Raw genomic sequence first — 16,257 nt, 5'->3', positions numbered from 1 at the left:
TTCGTAGAAAAACCTGCTGCAGGAGTTTACTTCATCTGGTCCACCTTAGGTGATGAGAGCCGTTGCCACTCCTGCTGCCCGTGGCGATGCTGGAGGCTGTTTAAACATCACAGAGTGCCCCATATAAGGCTCTACCTGATGGAACCAGGGAGGGACTTTTTCTGAGCTGTACATTAATTAACAAAGAGCCTGGATTAATTACAGGTCATCAGTCCTGCACTTCCATAAACACACTGTCTGGTTTATATAGAGCAGCATCTTCTCTGAGGAATTCAAAATGACGTCTTTATGCACCTTTTCTATACAGTAGATATCCGAATGTCCCTGCGAGTGAAGTGATGCAAGCTCTCTGGATAACTGGAGTGCCAATGACATTCCACAGATATTTACTGAGCATCTCCCATGTGCCAGGAACTATGCTAGAAGTATGCTGGACACTGAGTTGGCCAGGAAAGATACCATTCCTAACCTCAAATGTCAAAGAGGTAATTACAAGAACAATGACTGTTATAAAGGGAAAGGGCTATGGGGTCATATAGCAAAGAGACATAACCTAGTCTAGGGCTCAGGAAAAGTGTTCTATCTAGGATTCGTAAGACCCATATCTGCCAATAAGTGGCAATATGTTCTGGTGCATCGTCTACTACCCTTCAGGGCACAAATCTCACTATCTGTTCTATGTGAAGTGTGGTTGCTGATTATTAAATATTGCCAGGGCTTTACAGCTCTCAGCAGGGCAATTGCGCCAAGTGATACTTGACTGGTGTACCCACATGGCAGCATCACTTTCTTTGGACTGTGAGCCCCTGAGGGAGAGACTGGGCCTTGCCAATCTCTGAATTCACTGTGCTCAGCAAAGTGTGCCTGACAAGCAGCTGGCATTCAATGAATGTGTGTTGAATGAAGTATTGCAGTCGAAAAGGGCACATCATAGAAAGAAATCAACTCTATTACTTGGCCCAGGGATATTTTTATAGGACACTGTGCCTTTTTCGTAGAGTGAATTGATACACTTCAATGCCATGGCTCTTAACCACTATGTCACATTACTTGTAACGGGAAAGAGTGTCTTCTGGTAGGAAAGTTTAAAATAGTAAAAAACACTTATATAGCACTTACTATCTATCAGGTACTATTTTTAAGAACTCTGCATTGACTAACTCAGATCCTCTTACAAATCTATGAAGTGAAGGGAAATCTATCATTGTTCCTATTTTACAGTTGGAGAATGGAAGCACAGAGAGGGTAAGTGACCAGCCAAATGTTGCAGAGCCACTAACGGGCAGAGACAGGAATTGATCCCACGCTTCTGTCAATGGAAGTTATGCTCCTAACCACTGCACTTTGTCATTTTTCGTGGAGAACACAGAGACTATCATGCTTTACTGTGCCTCATTTCTAACGCTATTCCTCACATCCTATTTTTACGTTGAGTCATTTCTTTCCTTTGAGATTATGTGAAGGAATTTTTGACTTCTGTACCTGAAACCTTTCTCTGTTAGTGCCTGTAACCCAGGAGTTCACTGACCGAACATATTTCTGGAATCATACTGTATGAACTGGAGCTCTGCCCCGGTATACACTCATTTCTTATTTCATAATGAGGGTTTTCATTTTCACATGGCAACTTCATAAAAAAGACACATGCTTGACGTTAAGAAGCTGGTAATTGTTGCAAATTACTTTCTATGCTGGCCTGCGTACAAAAGAGAAAAAAAACTATAAGCAGAAGCCAACTGTTGGTGAAGAGCAAAGAGATTCTGAATTAGGTGAAGTTTTCGAGTGTACGACCTCCACAATCCCTGCCAGCTCTTGAAGTCTACAAACACTATGCCCACAAAAAAGGGAGAAAATTACCTTTGATGGCTACCACCCTGAGTTTCTTTCATCCTGCTGTCCTCAACTCTTTTGTTTTGCTGTGGATCATCTGAAGCTGGAACTTTTAAAAACCAGAGTAGCTTTTCATAATTCACCTGAAAATTAAATATCAAACAGAACATCCTCATTTAATTTACATGTAGGGGAAAGAAGACGCCTGCTGAGATAAAATGTATTTGGAAAAGTTTTAGCATTAAAACTGTTAAAAACAGGTTTTAAAATATAATAATTATTAGTGCTTTTTACCAACTATCCCTTTTATTTTCCCTTCTGAACATATGGTAAAATAGTACTTCCTGGTTGTCTTATGGTTGAGTAGGGTGATGACCAGTTCTGGCCAGTGAGTTGTGAGCAGAAGTGACATGTGCTACTTCTGGGCTGAGGATTAAACTGCTGACATGACACCTTCCAGGTCTCTCTTTTTCCCCTCTGCCATCACATCCAAAAATCCTACAGAGTGGATGCTTCATTAGCATGGGTTTGGAGCTAAGATGATGATGGTGCTGAGAAGAGCCTGGGGTGGACTCATTATGAAAAATAAACTTTTATTGTTTTAAGCCACTGGAACTTTGGGGCAATTTTTTCCAACAGCATAACCTAGCCTCTAGCTTCTCTCTCTCACACATATCTCTTACATAGATATATTCAACAGATATAGTCAGATTACTTAGGGGCAACTCCTTATTTACCTAGGTGAAAAACTCAAGACTTTTTTTTTTTTTTTTTTACATAGGAAAGGACTAAAAGAATGTCATCATTTCCATTGCTGGGCTGGATGACATGCTAGGGACTCTGGTCTGGTGGGCAGACAACTCCAGGGCAGTAGAGGGCGTAGCAGTGGGGACAGGAAGCCAGATAAGGTCCTGATAGAAACTAGATCTCAGCCTGGAGAATTGGCTTGAACTGAAGGTTCAGAGAGTTTGTACTAATAGGTTGATGTTGTATTGCTAAATACTTCTCATAAATATACAACTGAATCTATTTTCACAGATTAGGGATGGGCAGGAGATAGAACTAACATTTATTTGAGTACCTACTAAATACTAAACATGAGACCAGGTGATTTGTGTTTATTATACTACTAAATCCTCAGATTAGCCCTATGAGATTGGTTTTAGCCTGATTTTCCATCAACACATGCTCACAAATGATTTATCCATTGGTATTATTTCTTCCTATTTTAGGATATTTTCCTTTAGCTCCCAGATTTGGTTACACTTGGACTATGCTTTGTATACACTCACAATGTGAGCTTGGGAAGTGCAGTGCTCAGAGAAAGAACCCTGGTCTCATCTTCGGGGAGCCTTTATCTCTGTCCTGGGTCTACTGTTTGTTTTTGTTTTTGTTTTTTTTTTGGTATGCGGGCCTCTCACTGTTGTGGCCTCTCCCATTGCGGAGCACAGGCTCCGGACGCACAGGCTCAGCAGCCATGGCTCACGGGCCCAGCCGCTCCGCAGCATGTGGGATCTTCCCGGACCGGGGCATGAACCCGTGTCCCCTGAATCGGCAGGTGGACTCTCAACCACTGCACCACCAGGGAAGCCCCCTGGGTCTACTATTAATACTCTGGGTGCCCTGAGCAAGTTCCTTAACCCCTCTGGGTTTCAGTTTCCTAATCAGTGAAATGATGGTGGTGAATTATATTTCAAAGATACCTCCCACCTCTTAACTCTCTAGGAACTGTCATGATACATCTTCCTTAAGTTCTCCATTCTAACCTCAGAGCCTATAGACTGATCAGCTTGTAAACAGACTCAGGTGGGCCCATTATCTTGATTCTGTAAGTATCCCAATGGTGTTAAGAGCAGACAATGAAAGTTTGGACAGGAAACCCTTTAAAGAGAAATTAAACAAGGCTGAGACCGAAATCTGTTTTCTATTTGGGTCTTATCTGACTAGAGGTTTCCACATATGAATATAAATATGCTTTGAGTCTTATAGGTCAATAGTAAAGGTTATTTTCAAGAAAGAAACCTACCTTTTAACTCCATTACTCTGGTGGGTACAAGTCAAGTAAACAAAGGAACCCACATTTAAAATAACAAGATGGTCATACCATTTCAGGAGATCCCCTCCCAGAAAATCGCTGGCAAAGGATCTTGAGTGTTGGTAACAGCAGCGGGACCTCAAGCCTCAAGAAGAGGCAGCTCAGCTGAGGTTGGAGAAGAAATCCTGAAGAGACAGGATCCTCAGCTCTTTCTGAAGCTTGTCTAATAAGCCAGAACTCAAAAGGTATGACTTGAGTTCTCTTCTGACCAGAAAGAAAAGTGTCTTCTTTTGTTGTTCCACTTGGCCTCTGGCCAATATCCTGAAACAACAACAGTAATAACAAATTAGCAGGGCTCTAAAACAAAATGACTAAATGCTAATGCAAGGAAGAAGAAGCCTAGTTGGGCTGGTATCAAAGCATCCACTTTTAGGCCTTGTCCTAAAAGGAACAGGAAAGAACACTTACACTTGAAAGTAAGTATTCAGTCTGGGTATATTCATTAGTTTACAATGTCTCAGGACCTTTTTCTTTAGGGGAAGAAAAGAAGGAAATCATTTCAGAGTACATGCTGTGTTAGAAGGCTCCTTAACACATATCATCTGTCTTTTACAAAATAATTTTTTGATTATATGAGAATTTAGAATAACACTAAATTTAGAATTTAGAATAATAAATCTTAGAGACCCATTGGATCTGGGAGGAGGAAGGGGGAAGCGAGATGCAATGTTCAGGGGAATCATTTGAGGTTTGTCTGTGAACTCCTCAGGGAAGCTTCCTTGAAAGCTGATGGGACATATGGAGTGTGGTGTCCACCAGTCCATGTTCAGACCTTCTTATTATCTGTTTCACGTCAAAATATACAGTCAACAAATAGTACCTCTTCAACCACAATAGAAAACAGCCCAACAACTCTTAGGATACAAACATTGGGTTGGTCAGAGCTGCCCCTTGCCATCTGTTCTAAGGATCAGTCTCTAAGGTTTCTCTGAGGAGGCTATGGATATAGGACAGGGACTGGTCTCCAGTTGGTACAGAGCTGCAGTAGACATTTTCCTTGTTGGGAATCCTAAAGAAACAAAGACAAATGGTAGTAAGGATCAGAGGGTTGGGTGAAGAGAAAGAGAAAAAAAGGGAGAATATGAGTGAGTCAACAAATTCTTTTTTTAAAAAAATAAATTTATTTATTTATTTATTTATTTATTTATGGCTGTACTGGGTCTGTTGCTGCGCGTGGGCTTTGCTCTAGTTGTGTCGAGTGGGGGCTACTCTTCGTTGCAGTGCTTGGGCTTCTCATTGCAGTGGCTCCTCTTGTTGCGGATCACAGGCTCTAGGTGAGTGGGCTTTAGTAGTTGTGGCACGTGGGCTCAGTAGTTGTGGCTCGTGGGCTCTAGAGCGCAGGCTCAGTAGTTGTGGCGCACAGGCTTAGTTGCTCTGCAACATGTGGAATCTTCTCGGACCAGGGCTCAAACCCATGTCCCCTGCACTGTCAAGTAGATTCTTAACCACTGCACCACCAGGGAAGTCCGAGTCAACAAATACTTAAAACACATTCACAGTTCCAAATGACTTCAGCCCATGTGGTCACTGAGTCATTGAATCCCCACAAAATAGAAAGGTTACCTCAACATTAACTTCATCATTATGCAATTAACACAAGTTTGATAAATAAATGGACAATTAGACACTTTTTCATTTGTGCAATAAAGAAGGTGTCTGTGACAAAGAAAAAATAGGTAGACCATAAGGTGTTTATAGGCCAATGGAGGGCCATTATTAGAGATAGGGCTATCCTTGGGCTGTTTCAATTAGCAGATTCAAGAAGGGCAGCAAAGGCAATTGTGAGCTTTGTCAAGAATGGAATAGAAGAGATTAAAACACCCAGAATATTACACCCCAAGAGCAATGTTATTAAAGGTTACAACAGAATAAATAATGGAATAAGGTCAATGATAAAATCCCATTCCCTCATGCCATGGTGTATGATGTATTAATAATGTTTTTTATTTTCTGTATTTTATGATGGTTTGACATCTTGGGGGCCTTGCTGGCTGGAGGAGACTTCCCCTTCAAGGATTAACTAATTCCTAGAGACAGTAAGCAGCTTGCCTGCTAATACATCTTTAATATGTGAACCAACCAATCCTAAGTCCATATCTTCAACCACCTCCTTTATCTAGCTCTCACACACCAAGCCAGTATTTCCCCTGCCCTAAATTTACCCAGGTCCAGATATCGGACTGGGGACAGCCCCTCTTTGGGCTTCCGGTGGGTCCAAAGCCCACTGGAATTGTTCAAACCAGCCAGTTCTGATCTATTTACCCTGCCCTGCATTACCTTTCCCATGGAAACCCCAGTAAAGGCTGTGGCCTGTGCTCTCCCCTCACTCCTCTGCCTCCTGATTGACTTTGGTGCTTCCACACGTGGCCCTGCATGGTGTGGCATGCCCCCTCTTCACTGGGAAATGTAAATAATACATTCTTTCAAAGGCAGTTGCCTCTATATGTGTCATCTTGCCATACCTGATTAACATAAAATCCTGGGTACAAATTGAATCACATGGCTATTTCTAATGTCAAGTCATTGAAAGGAGACATTATCAGAAGGATTCACTGAAAACTGAGTGTCTGTACTCAGTTGATAGTTATATTGAATAACCTGTCAGTATGAATAGCAACCTACAGATGCTGTATAGTCATGAAACATTTTAAAGAAAAATCAAGAGGGTCTCTAAGAGTGGGCAGAGTGAGAAGGAGTGTCAGAGGGTTCTAAAATAGGCACAGTAATAACACGACATATATTGGGCACATACTCTCTACAAGTACCATATGAGTACTTTGTTGATATCATTCAATTTAATCCATACAACAACCCTATAAGGTAGGTAGTATTTGTACCTTTTTATATTTGGAATGCTGAGGCTTACAGAAGTTAAGCCTCAGAACAGAAGTTCTGTATTCCTTAGCAGAAGTTAAGGAATAGTTATTCCTTCATTTAAGAAATATTTATGGCTTGCCTAGGCTAGGCCAGGCACTGTGATAGGCCCTACAGTGAATAAAACAGATATGGCCTCTGCTCTCACAGAGCTTGCAGATGATGAGAGGCATGGCAAGCGACTGTGACAGTACACCATGGGATGGTAAGGGACACTATCAGAACAGCCCATGGGTCCATCTAACCTGGACTTGGTGGTCCAGGTCTGGAAGCAATGACACTTAAGTCTAGGCTTGAAAGATGAGCTAGATTTGGAAAGGCTAAGGAGTGGAGACTTCCGTGATAGACGGAATGGGAATAAAAGGGGAATAAAGAGGAGAAGAGAAGAAGGAAGAGTACAGGAAAAGGAAACTGGATGTAGAAAACCTCAAAGGTGCACACACGTGCCTAAAAGAGAGTAATGGATGCTCTCAGAGCATCACTTAAGTTTTTGGAAAGACAAAAGGCAAGGCTGGAGAGGGAGGCAGGAGAAAGGAGGTGAATAGCCTTAACTCTTGTTAGTATCTGTGCTTTATCCTGAGGGCAGTGGGGAGTCATGGTAATGTTTTTAGTAGATCTAGGACTAGGCTAGACTTGCCCAAAATTTACTACTTAGTAAATTGCACAGATAAGATTTGGACCCTGCTTTTCACCTTTCCTCTGGGATGAGAATGATTCCACAGTCCGTCCACAGAACAGTTTCATTCTGCAAGGTATTTAGTTAGGTATTTCAGACATAGTGTTCTCAGAACAATATGTTTCTTTATAAATTACTTGTAATATAAAATATTTATATTTTCAGGTACATATAAATATTTTCTGCCTCTGAGAATTGATACACTTCTATATTACAGTATTCTGAAGACTCATTTATCAACACTTATCATTTTCATGGAGTCAAGGTGTTCTTTAGTCCCTTTATTCCCATTTATACACCAAATTTATTGAGTGCCTTTATCTTTGGCACTAGAGATACAGGTGAACAAGACAGGTATGATTGCTGACTGCCCCTCATAGACCTTTTGGCCTAGACATTACAGACTAAATTTTATGGCCTTGCCTATGGAAAGGGGAAAATATATTGTGCTCCCAGGAATGCTGTGAAGAATGAATGCCATAATTTATTTTAAATATTTTGCATATTGTACAACTATATTATGAATTTGTTTGCTACTTTTTGTGTATCTCCTTCCAAAAGATCTATGAGGGGTGGTCAGCAATCATACATGCCTTGTTCACCTGTACCTCTTGTGCCAAAGATAAAGGCACTCAATAAATTTGGTGTATAAATGGGAATAAAGGGGACTAAAGAACACCTTGACTCCATGAGAATGATGTGTTGATAAATGCTTCTTTAGAACTCTATGAGGGCCAGGACTCTCTTGTATCCTGCTGACTCCCAGCGTCAAGAAAAACACTCAACTTGAAGAAGAAACCAAGAAAGACAGTGTCAGAATGATGATGATGTCTTGTTCAGGTCAAGGGCACGCCGGGCCTCAGACATCTCCCTTCACTGATATAAATCATCCTGGGCTGTTTTTCAAAAGCAAAGAGTGTTCCTAAAGTGTCAAAGAAGATAAAATGGGAAATTCTGATCAAGAATCACTATGTTTCTGACTTCAGGGGTTGTCAGAGTACCTATAAAGGCTCTGATACTACAGCTTTCTGTCATTTGTTTTACTTTGAATCACAAAATACTGCTTGGAAATGGATGACACAGTAGCCTGGAATGACTTTGAGCGATGCTAGTTTTGTAATATTGACCTCCAAGAATCGGTACAAATGAAGCATGGAAATTTAACACCGATTCAGCAACTGTCCTTGGGCATTAGAACTTGAAAGTGTTGGAAGTGTGAACAAGTCTTTTAAAGAGATGGCTTATAACTAAAACTATTTTTAAGTGGTTACATTGTAGAAGACATGAATACTCTTCACCAAGACAAGTGAACACAACCAGCTGTCTTAATATTAGGCAATGGATAGCTGTGACTTAGGTGAAAATTTACAGAGACAGCATTAAATGCAGAGTTGAAAAGTTCTATTTCTTAAATAACTTAAGCCAAGGTCTTGATGCATTCTCGAAGGCTGCTAAATGGCTCAAAAAGGGACACTAGTGATAATAAATACAACCATGAGAAAGATGCATGTAAAATATTTGATAGTTTTTGAGAAATGTAGAACTGAAAAAATAGTATTTCCAAATTAATATATATATGATTTTAATATATACTTTAAACATATTAATACAGTAAATATTAGAGTTAATCATTTAGCTTATTTATTTTTGTAAAATTTATATTTTGTTTAAATTTTAACTTCTAATTATGGAAAACTTTACACATAGGCACATGTAACGAGAATAGTATCATGAAACTCCATATACTCATCACCAAGCTTCAGTTATCAACTGAAAACCTTGTATTTTTATATCCACATCACCCCCCACCAGAGATGATGTGAACCCCAGACAATGTATTATTTCATCTGCATTGTTTTAGCATGTATTTAAAAAGCAGTGATTTTTACAGTGTGGTCCTTGGGTCACAAGCCTCAGCATCACCTGGAAACTTGTTACAAATGTGAATTCTCAAGACCCACCCTAGACCCACTGAATGAGAATTTCTAGGGTTGGGAGCCTAGAAATCTGTGTTTTAACAAGTACTCCAGTAATTCCAATGCACAACAAAATTTATGAACCATTAACCAAAGGATAAAGATTCTTTTTAAACATAACCACAATGACATTATTACACTAAAAAATTCCTTATTAACAGTAGTTCCTTAATATCATCAACTACCTAGTGACTGTTCAAAATCCCCCAATTATCTGATAAATAGTATTATTAGTTTGTTTATTCAAATCAGGAGCCAAATAATATCCACATACTGCAACTGGCTAATATCACTTACATCTTTTAAAATGTCTAGCTCTTCCTGGACTTCCCTGGTGGTGCAGTGGTTAAGAATCTACCTGCCAATGCAGGGGACATGGGTTCGAGCCCTGCTGGGACGATCCCACATGCCGCGGAGCAACTAAGCCCGTGCACCACAACTACTGAAGCCTAGAGCCCGTGCACCGCAATGAAGAGTAGCCTCTGCTCGCTGCAACTAGAGAAAGCCCGGATGCAGCAGCGAAGATACAATGCAGCCAAAAAAAGAAAAAACATTTCTAGTTCTTCCTACCCTCCCACCCTTCTTTTCATATTTTTTCCCTTGAAATTTATTTGTTGAAGAAGCTGAGTTGTCTACCCTATAAAGTTTTCTACTGTCTGGATTTTGTTGCTGTTTAACAAATTGTCCCATATATTTCCTGTAAAACAGCAGTTAGATCTAGAATCTTGATCACAGTCAAGTTCAATCATTTCATAGTTGGTATATTTTCCCATGGAAGCAAATGCTGTCAGGTTGTCTTCCTTTTTGTGATATTCACTGGCACTGATAATCATTGCTTTAGTCCATTTTTCTTTCGTTAGGATTTTAGAAAATAGTGGTATTCTCACTCTACTATTACTTCTCATTTATCGGTAGTAATATTTCTCTAAAGAAAAACTGTCCCTTATCAACCATTATCTAAGATACAGTTTGTAGAGAAAAGGCACATTGAATAAATGCTTGATTCTTTACTGCACTAATTTAAAAATTGTTTGTCTCCTAGCTTTCTTCAGAGGTGACCGATTGTTTTTGTTTTTAAACATCACTGTAAACTTATGGATTTAAGCATATTGAATGCCTTTAAATCTATTATAATTATTATTTTTATTGATATCCAAAATGTCCCACTTTGACTAGTGGGAGCCTTTAATTAATTTATTTGTTTTTTAGTGGGAGCCATTTTAAGTTAGATCCTGAGTCTTTTCTTGACAAGTCTTGGAAGGTCTTTGGTATCTTCACTGTTTTTGGTGTAAGCAGATGTTAGAGGCTCAAAGCTGGAATCAGCCTTTAGAATTTACTGAACACAATGCAGGTGGTAGGGTGCTCATTCACATGGGATTGTTTCTACATTTTTTCAATGGACAAGGCTAGGAAACGTAGTTTTTTTTTTTAAAAAAGAGTTCATACTGATATTTCCAAATCATATGTAGGAGTATAGGAGTTTTATATTGTCACATCAATATTATAGCTATATTTCATTTCTCCTACACTAGAAATTCCAAGTCCCCAAACCACCAAGATGGTGACTCATTTGCTTTATCCCCCAATACACATACAGAAGAACAATATCAACATAATGGTTACTGAAAACCTTTAAAGGTACTTTTTCAAAAAAATTTTCCTTAGAGTATATACCCCACTAGAGACACAGTGAAGTCATTATGTTTTAAAGTTATTTACAATAGTTCCATGCTCTTTGGTTTTGCTGTCAATTAATACATAGGTTCATGTGGTAGCTAGTCTCCAAGGCGGACCCAGTGATCTCTGCCTCCTAGTACTCATGTTCTTGTGCAGGCCTTCCCCTCCACACTTAATTAGAATTAGTCTGGATAACCAATAGAAGAACACTGTACAAGTGATGCTATGCCACTTCTGAGATTAGGTTCTTAAAAAGACATTGGGGCTTCAGTTTTGGTTGTGCACACGCACGCTCTCTCTCGCTCTCTCTCTCTTTCTGGGATAACTTATCTTGGGGAAGCCAGATACCATGTCACAAGCAGCCTTATGGAGAGGCCCAAATTGAAAAGAGACAATATCTCTGGCCACAGCCAGCAAGTAACTGATGCCTCTGTCAATAGCCACTCAAAGGGGTCTAGAAGTGGATCTTCTAGCCCTGGGTAAGCCTTCAGGTGACTGCTGAAGGCTGACATTTGGCATGAAATTTCATGGGAGACCTTGAGCAAGAACTACTCATCTAAGCCATGCCTGGATTCTTGTCCCTCAGAAACAGTGAGAGATAATATATGGTTATTGGTTTAAGTGGTCACCTTTTCAGACAATTTGTTATGCAGCAATAGATAACTAAAACAGACTTACTTTATTTTGTTTTCAATTTTTAGGGCTTGATTTTTTTAAACATTTAAGTTAGTTTTATATTTATGTAAAATATTTAAATAGTTCCAAAGCCAAATCTACAGAACAAGATTTAGTCAGAGATTTGTGGTTTCTATTCTTGATCCCTCCATTATATTCCCTCTAGTCCCAATAGGTAAGCATTTTGTTAAAAAAAGTTTTTATTAATTCCTTCATTTTTAAAAATGTAAGCAATAATAGATATTTAGAAGCATAATCTACATACTTTTCTTCACTTTGCTTTTGTTTAATTAATAGTATATCTAGCTATATTATTCCATGCAATGATATATAGTATGGATATATCCATACAATTATATTTATGTATATGTGTGTATGTATATGTGTATATATATGATTCATATATATAGTGATATTCTTCATTACTTTCTACAGTTTTATTAAAGTTTTTATAATACTCCATGTATGGATGTACCTTAGTTTTTTCAACCTGTCCCTTATTGATGGAAATTTAGGTTGTTTACAGTTTTTGATATAATAAGTAATGCTGCAATGAACACCTTCTACATAAATTGTTAAACATATTTCCAGTGTACCTTTGGGATAGATTTTTGACAGTGAGATTTTCATGTCAAAAAATTCATACATAAGTAGTTTTGCTGATTATTGCCTAATTTCCTTCCAAAGTGGTTGTTCCATTTAAAATTTCCTCTACCTTCTAACAAAGTATATTGTCAACTTTCTGGGCTTTTGCTAGTGTAATAGGTGAGAAATTATATCTCAAGGTGGTTTTAACTTACATTCCTATTATTAAGAGCAAGGCTATATCTTTTGATATGTTTAAGGGTCATTTATATTTATCATTCTGTGACCTGTCTGTTCCTATATTTTGTTCATTTTTCTAATAGTTTACTGTCTTTTTTCTTCTTAATTTTTAGATAGAAGATTCTATCTGTTAGGGATATATTTATCTATGATATAAGTTGCAGATATTTTCCCCAGTTTGTTAAGTATCTATGTGCTTTGCTGATGGTGGTTCTGGCCACATATGTGTAATCAAAATTATCACGTTTTTTCTTATTGTATCTGCATGTTGAGTCACAGTTGAGAAAATTTTCCCCTATCTCAGATTATAGAGGAAATTGCCCATTTTCTTGTACTACTGTGCAGTTTTTTTTCATATTAAATCTCTGATCCATTTGGAATACATCCTGGTATACATCATTACATGTATAATATGTGAAGAATATACACAATTTAAAATTTTCTCTGTGGCTAGATAATCCTATATTGCTTATTAAAAAGCCTATGTTTTCCCTACTAATTTGTGATGTCATCTTTATTATACACAAAATTGCAATATGCCATTGGGTCTATTTCTTCACTTTTTTTTTTTTCAATTCTATTAGTCTCATCTATTTATGTGCCAAAATAACACTATTTTAGAGACAGAGATTTTACATTTTATATCTGGCAATGCTAGCCATGTACCCACTGCTTTTCTATTCAGGGTTTTATTGACTAGTCTTGCTTGTTTATTATTTCAAATTAACTTTATAACCAACTTGACTATTTACAAAACAAAAATCTGATACTATTTTTACTGGAATCACATTAAGTTTATAAATTACCTCAGGGAGGATTGACATCTTGATTTTGTTCATGTTTTTTCCCATTCTTCAGAATTGTGGTAAAATACACATGACATAAAATTCATTATTTTCACCATTTTTAAGTGCACAGTTCAGTGGTATTGTCTACTCATGTTACTGTGCAACCATCACCACCATGCATCCACAGAAGTCTTTTTTTTTTTTTTTTTTTTTTGCCGTAAGCGGGCCTCTCACTGTTGTGGCCTCTCCCGTTGCAGAGCACAGGCTTCGGAAGCACAGGCTCAGCGGCCATGGCTCACGGGCCCAGCTGCTCTGCAGCATGTGGGATCCTCCCGGACCGGGGCGTGAACCCGTGTCCCCTGCATTGGCAGGCGGACTCTCAACCAATGCGCCACCAGGGAAGCCCACACAGAACTCTTTTTATCATACAAAACTGAAACTCTGTACCTATTAAATAACTGCCTGTTCCCTCCTCCCCTCAGGCCCTGGCACCACCATTCTACTTCCTGTCCCTATGATTTGACTACTCTGAGTATCTTGCATAAGTGGAACCATACAGTATTTGCCTTTTTGTAACAGGCTTATTTCACTTAGCAAATGTGAAAATTATCTGTGTTGTAGCCTGTATCAGACTCTCCTACATTTTTAAGGCTGAATAATATTCCATTGTAGGCATACACCACATTTTGCTTATCCATTCATCTGTTGATGGACATTTAGGTTTCTTCTCCATTTTAGCTATTGTGAATAATGCTGCTGTGAACATGGCTGTACAAATATCTCCTTGAGACCTTCCTTTCAACTCTTTTGTGTATTACCAGAGGTGGACTAGTTGGACCTAATGGTAATTCTATTTTTAACTTTTTGAGAAATTGCTGCACAGCGGCTGTACCATATTACATTCTAACCAACAGTGCACAAGGGTTCCAATTTCTCTACATCCTTGCCAACATTTGTTATTTTCTGTTTTTTTTCCTTTCTTTCATTTTTTTTTACTAGTAGCTATCCTAATGCGTGTGAGGTGGTACCTCATTATAGTTTTGATTTGCATTTCGCTAATATGATAGTGATGTTGAATATCTTTTCATGTGCTTACTGGTCATTGTGTATCTTCTTTGGAGAAATGTCTATGCAAGGCCTTTGCCCATTTTTGAATCAGGTTGTTTTTGTTGTTGTTGTTGAGCTTTAGGAGTTCTCTATATATTCTGGACATTAATCCCCTTATCAGATGTATGTTTTGCACATATTTTCTCCCATTCTGTGGGTTGCCTTTCTACTCTCTTGATAGTGTCTTTTGATGCACAGCAGTTTAAAATTTTCATGAAATCCAGTTTGTCAATTTTTTATTCTGGTGCCTGTGCCTTTGGGGTCAGATCTAAGAAATCATTGCCAGATCTAATGTGAAGGTTTTACCCTATTCTTCCTTTTAAGAGTTTTATAGGTTTAGATCTTAAATTTAAGTCATAGATTCATTTTGAGTTAATTTTTGTATATGGTGATCATACTTTTGTATGCAGATATCCAGTTTTCTCAGTACTATTTGTTGAAAAAGACATCTTTTTCCAATCGAATCATCTTAGCATCCTTGTCAAAAAATCATTTCAGGCTTCCCTGGTGGCACAGTTGTTAAGAATCCGTCTGCCAATGCAGGAGACACGGGTTTGAGCCCTGGTCCAGGAAGATCCCACATGCCACGGAGCAACTAAGCCCTTGAGCCACAACTACTGAGCCTGTGCTCTAGAGCCTGCCTAATTCTGTTCCATTGGTCCATATGTCTGTCTTTATGCCAGTACTATACCATTTTGATTATTGTATCTTTGCAGTTAGTTTTGAAATCAGAAAGTATAAGTCCTCTAGCTTTGTTCTTTTTCAGGATTGTTTTGGATATTCAAGGTCCCTTGAGATTCCATATGAATTTTAGGATGAGTTTTTACATTTATACAAAAAAGGTCTTGGGATTTGGATAGAAATTGATGATGTTAATTTTTTCTGTACAAGAATATAATAGCATGCCTTTCCATCATTCAAATATACTCATGTTTTTCAAGAGTATTTTATATTTTTCCTCATAAATGTTTGGATTTATTTATTTGATTTATTTATTTATTTAATTTAGTTAAGTATCTATTTGCTATTGTAAATAGTGTTTTCCATTTTATTTTCTAACTTGTTTTGGTATGTACATATGTGTGTGTGTGTATATAATATATATATATGAAAGCTATTGATTTGTGGATATTGATGCTATAACTCTATTTTGCCAAATTCTCTTACTGTTCTTTCTTTCTTTCTTTCTTTTTTGCGGTATGCGGGCCTCTCCCTGCTGTGGCCTCTCCCATTGCGGAGCACAGGCTCCGGACGTGCAGGCTCAGCGGCCATGGCTCACAGGCCCAGCCGCTCCGCGGCACATGGGACCCTCCCGGACCGGGGCACAAACCCGTGTCCCCTGCATCGGCAGGCGGATTCTCAACCACTGCACCACCAGGGAAGCCCTGTTCTTTTTTAAAATAAATTTATTTATTTTTGGCTGTGTTGGGTCTTTGTTGCTGCGCGTGGGCTTTCTCTAGTTGTGGCAAGCAGGGGATACTCTTCGTTGTGGTGCAAGGGCTTCTCATCGCGGTGGCTTCTCTTGTTGTAGAGCATGAGCTCTAGGCACGTGGGCTTCAGTAGTTGTGGCTCATGGGCTCTAGAGCGCAGGCTCAGTAGTTGTGGTGCACAGACTTAGTTGCTCCATGGCGTGTGGGATCTTCCTGGACCGGGGATCAAACCCATGTCCCCTGCATTGGAGGGCAGATTCTTGACTATTGGGCCATCAGGGAAGTCCCTCTTACTGTTTTAATA

The 16,257-nt window shown here is 38.8% G+C and overlaps 1 protein-coding gene across 1 annotated transcript in view; it reads right to left on the bottom strand.

Annotated features, from left to right (window-relative positions):
- The window catches only part of C1H1orf87 (chromosome 1 C1orf87 homolog), a 94,870-nt gene that overhangs the window by 55,803 nt on the left and 22,810 nt on the right, over positions 1-16,257 (bottom strand). Inside the window, 7 exon segments of the mRNA XM_059077800.1 lie at positions 1,858-1,973; positions 3,935-4,068; positions 4,071-4,138; positions 4,140-4,186; positions 4,794-4,861; positions 4,864-4,934; positions 7,492-7,544. Of these exon segments, the coding sequence (XP_058933783.1) occupies positions 1,858-1,973; positions 3,935-4,068; positions 4,071-4,138; positions 4,140-4,186; positions 4,794-4,861; positions 4,864-4,934; positions 7,492-7,544 (557 nt within the window).

The sequence above is a fragment of the Kogia breviceps genome, chromosome 1 (genome assembly GCF_026419965.1).
Source record: "Kogia breviceps isolate mKogBre1 chromosome 1, mKogBre1 haplotype 1, whole genome shotgun sequence".
NCBI lineage: Eukaryota > Metazoa > Chordata > Mammalia > Artiodactyla > Physeteridae > Kogia > Kogia breviceps.
The sequence above is the reverse complement of the archived record's forward strand: the minus strand, read 5'-3'. Positions and strand labels throughout refer to the sequence as shown.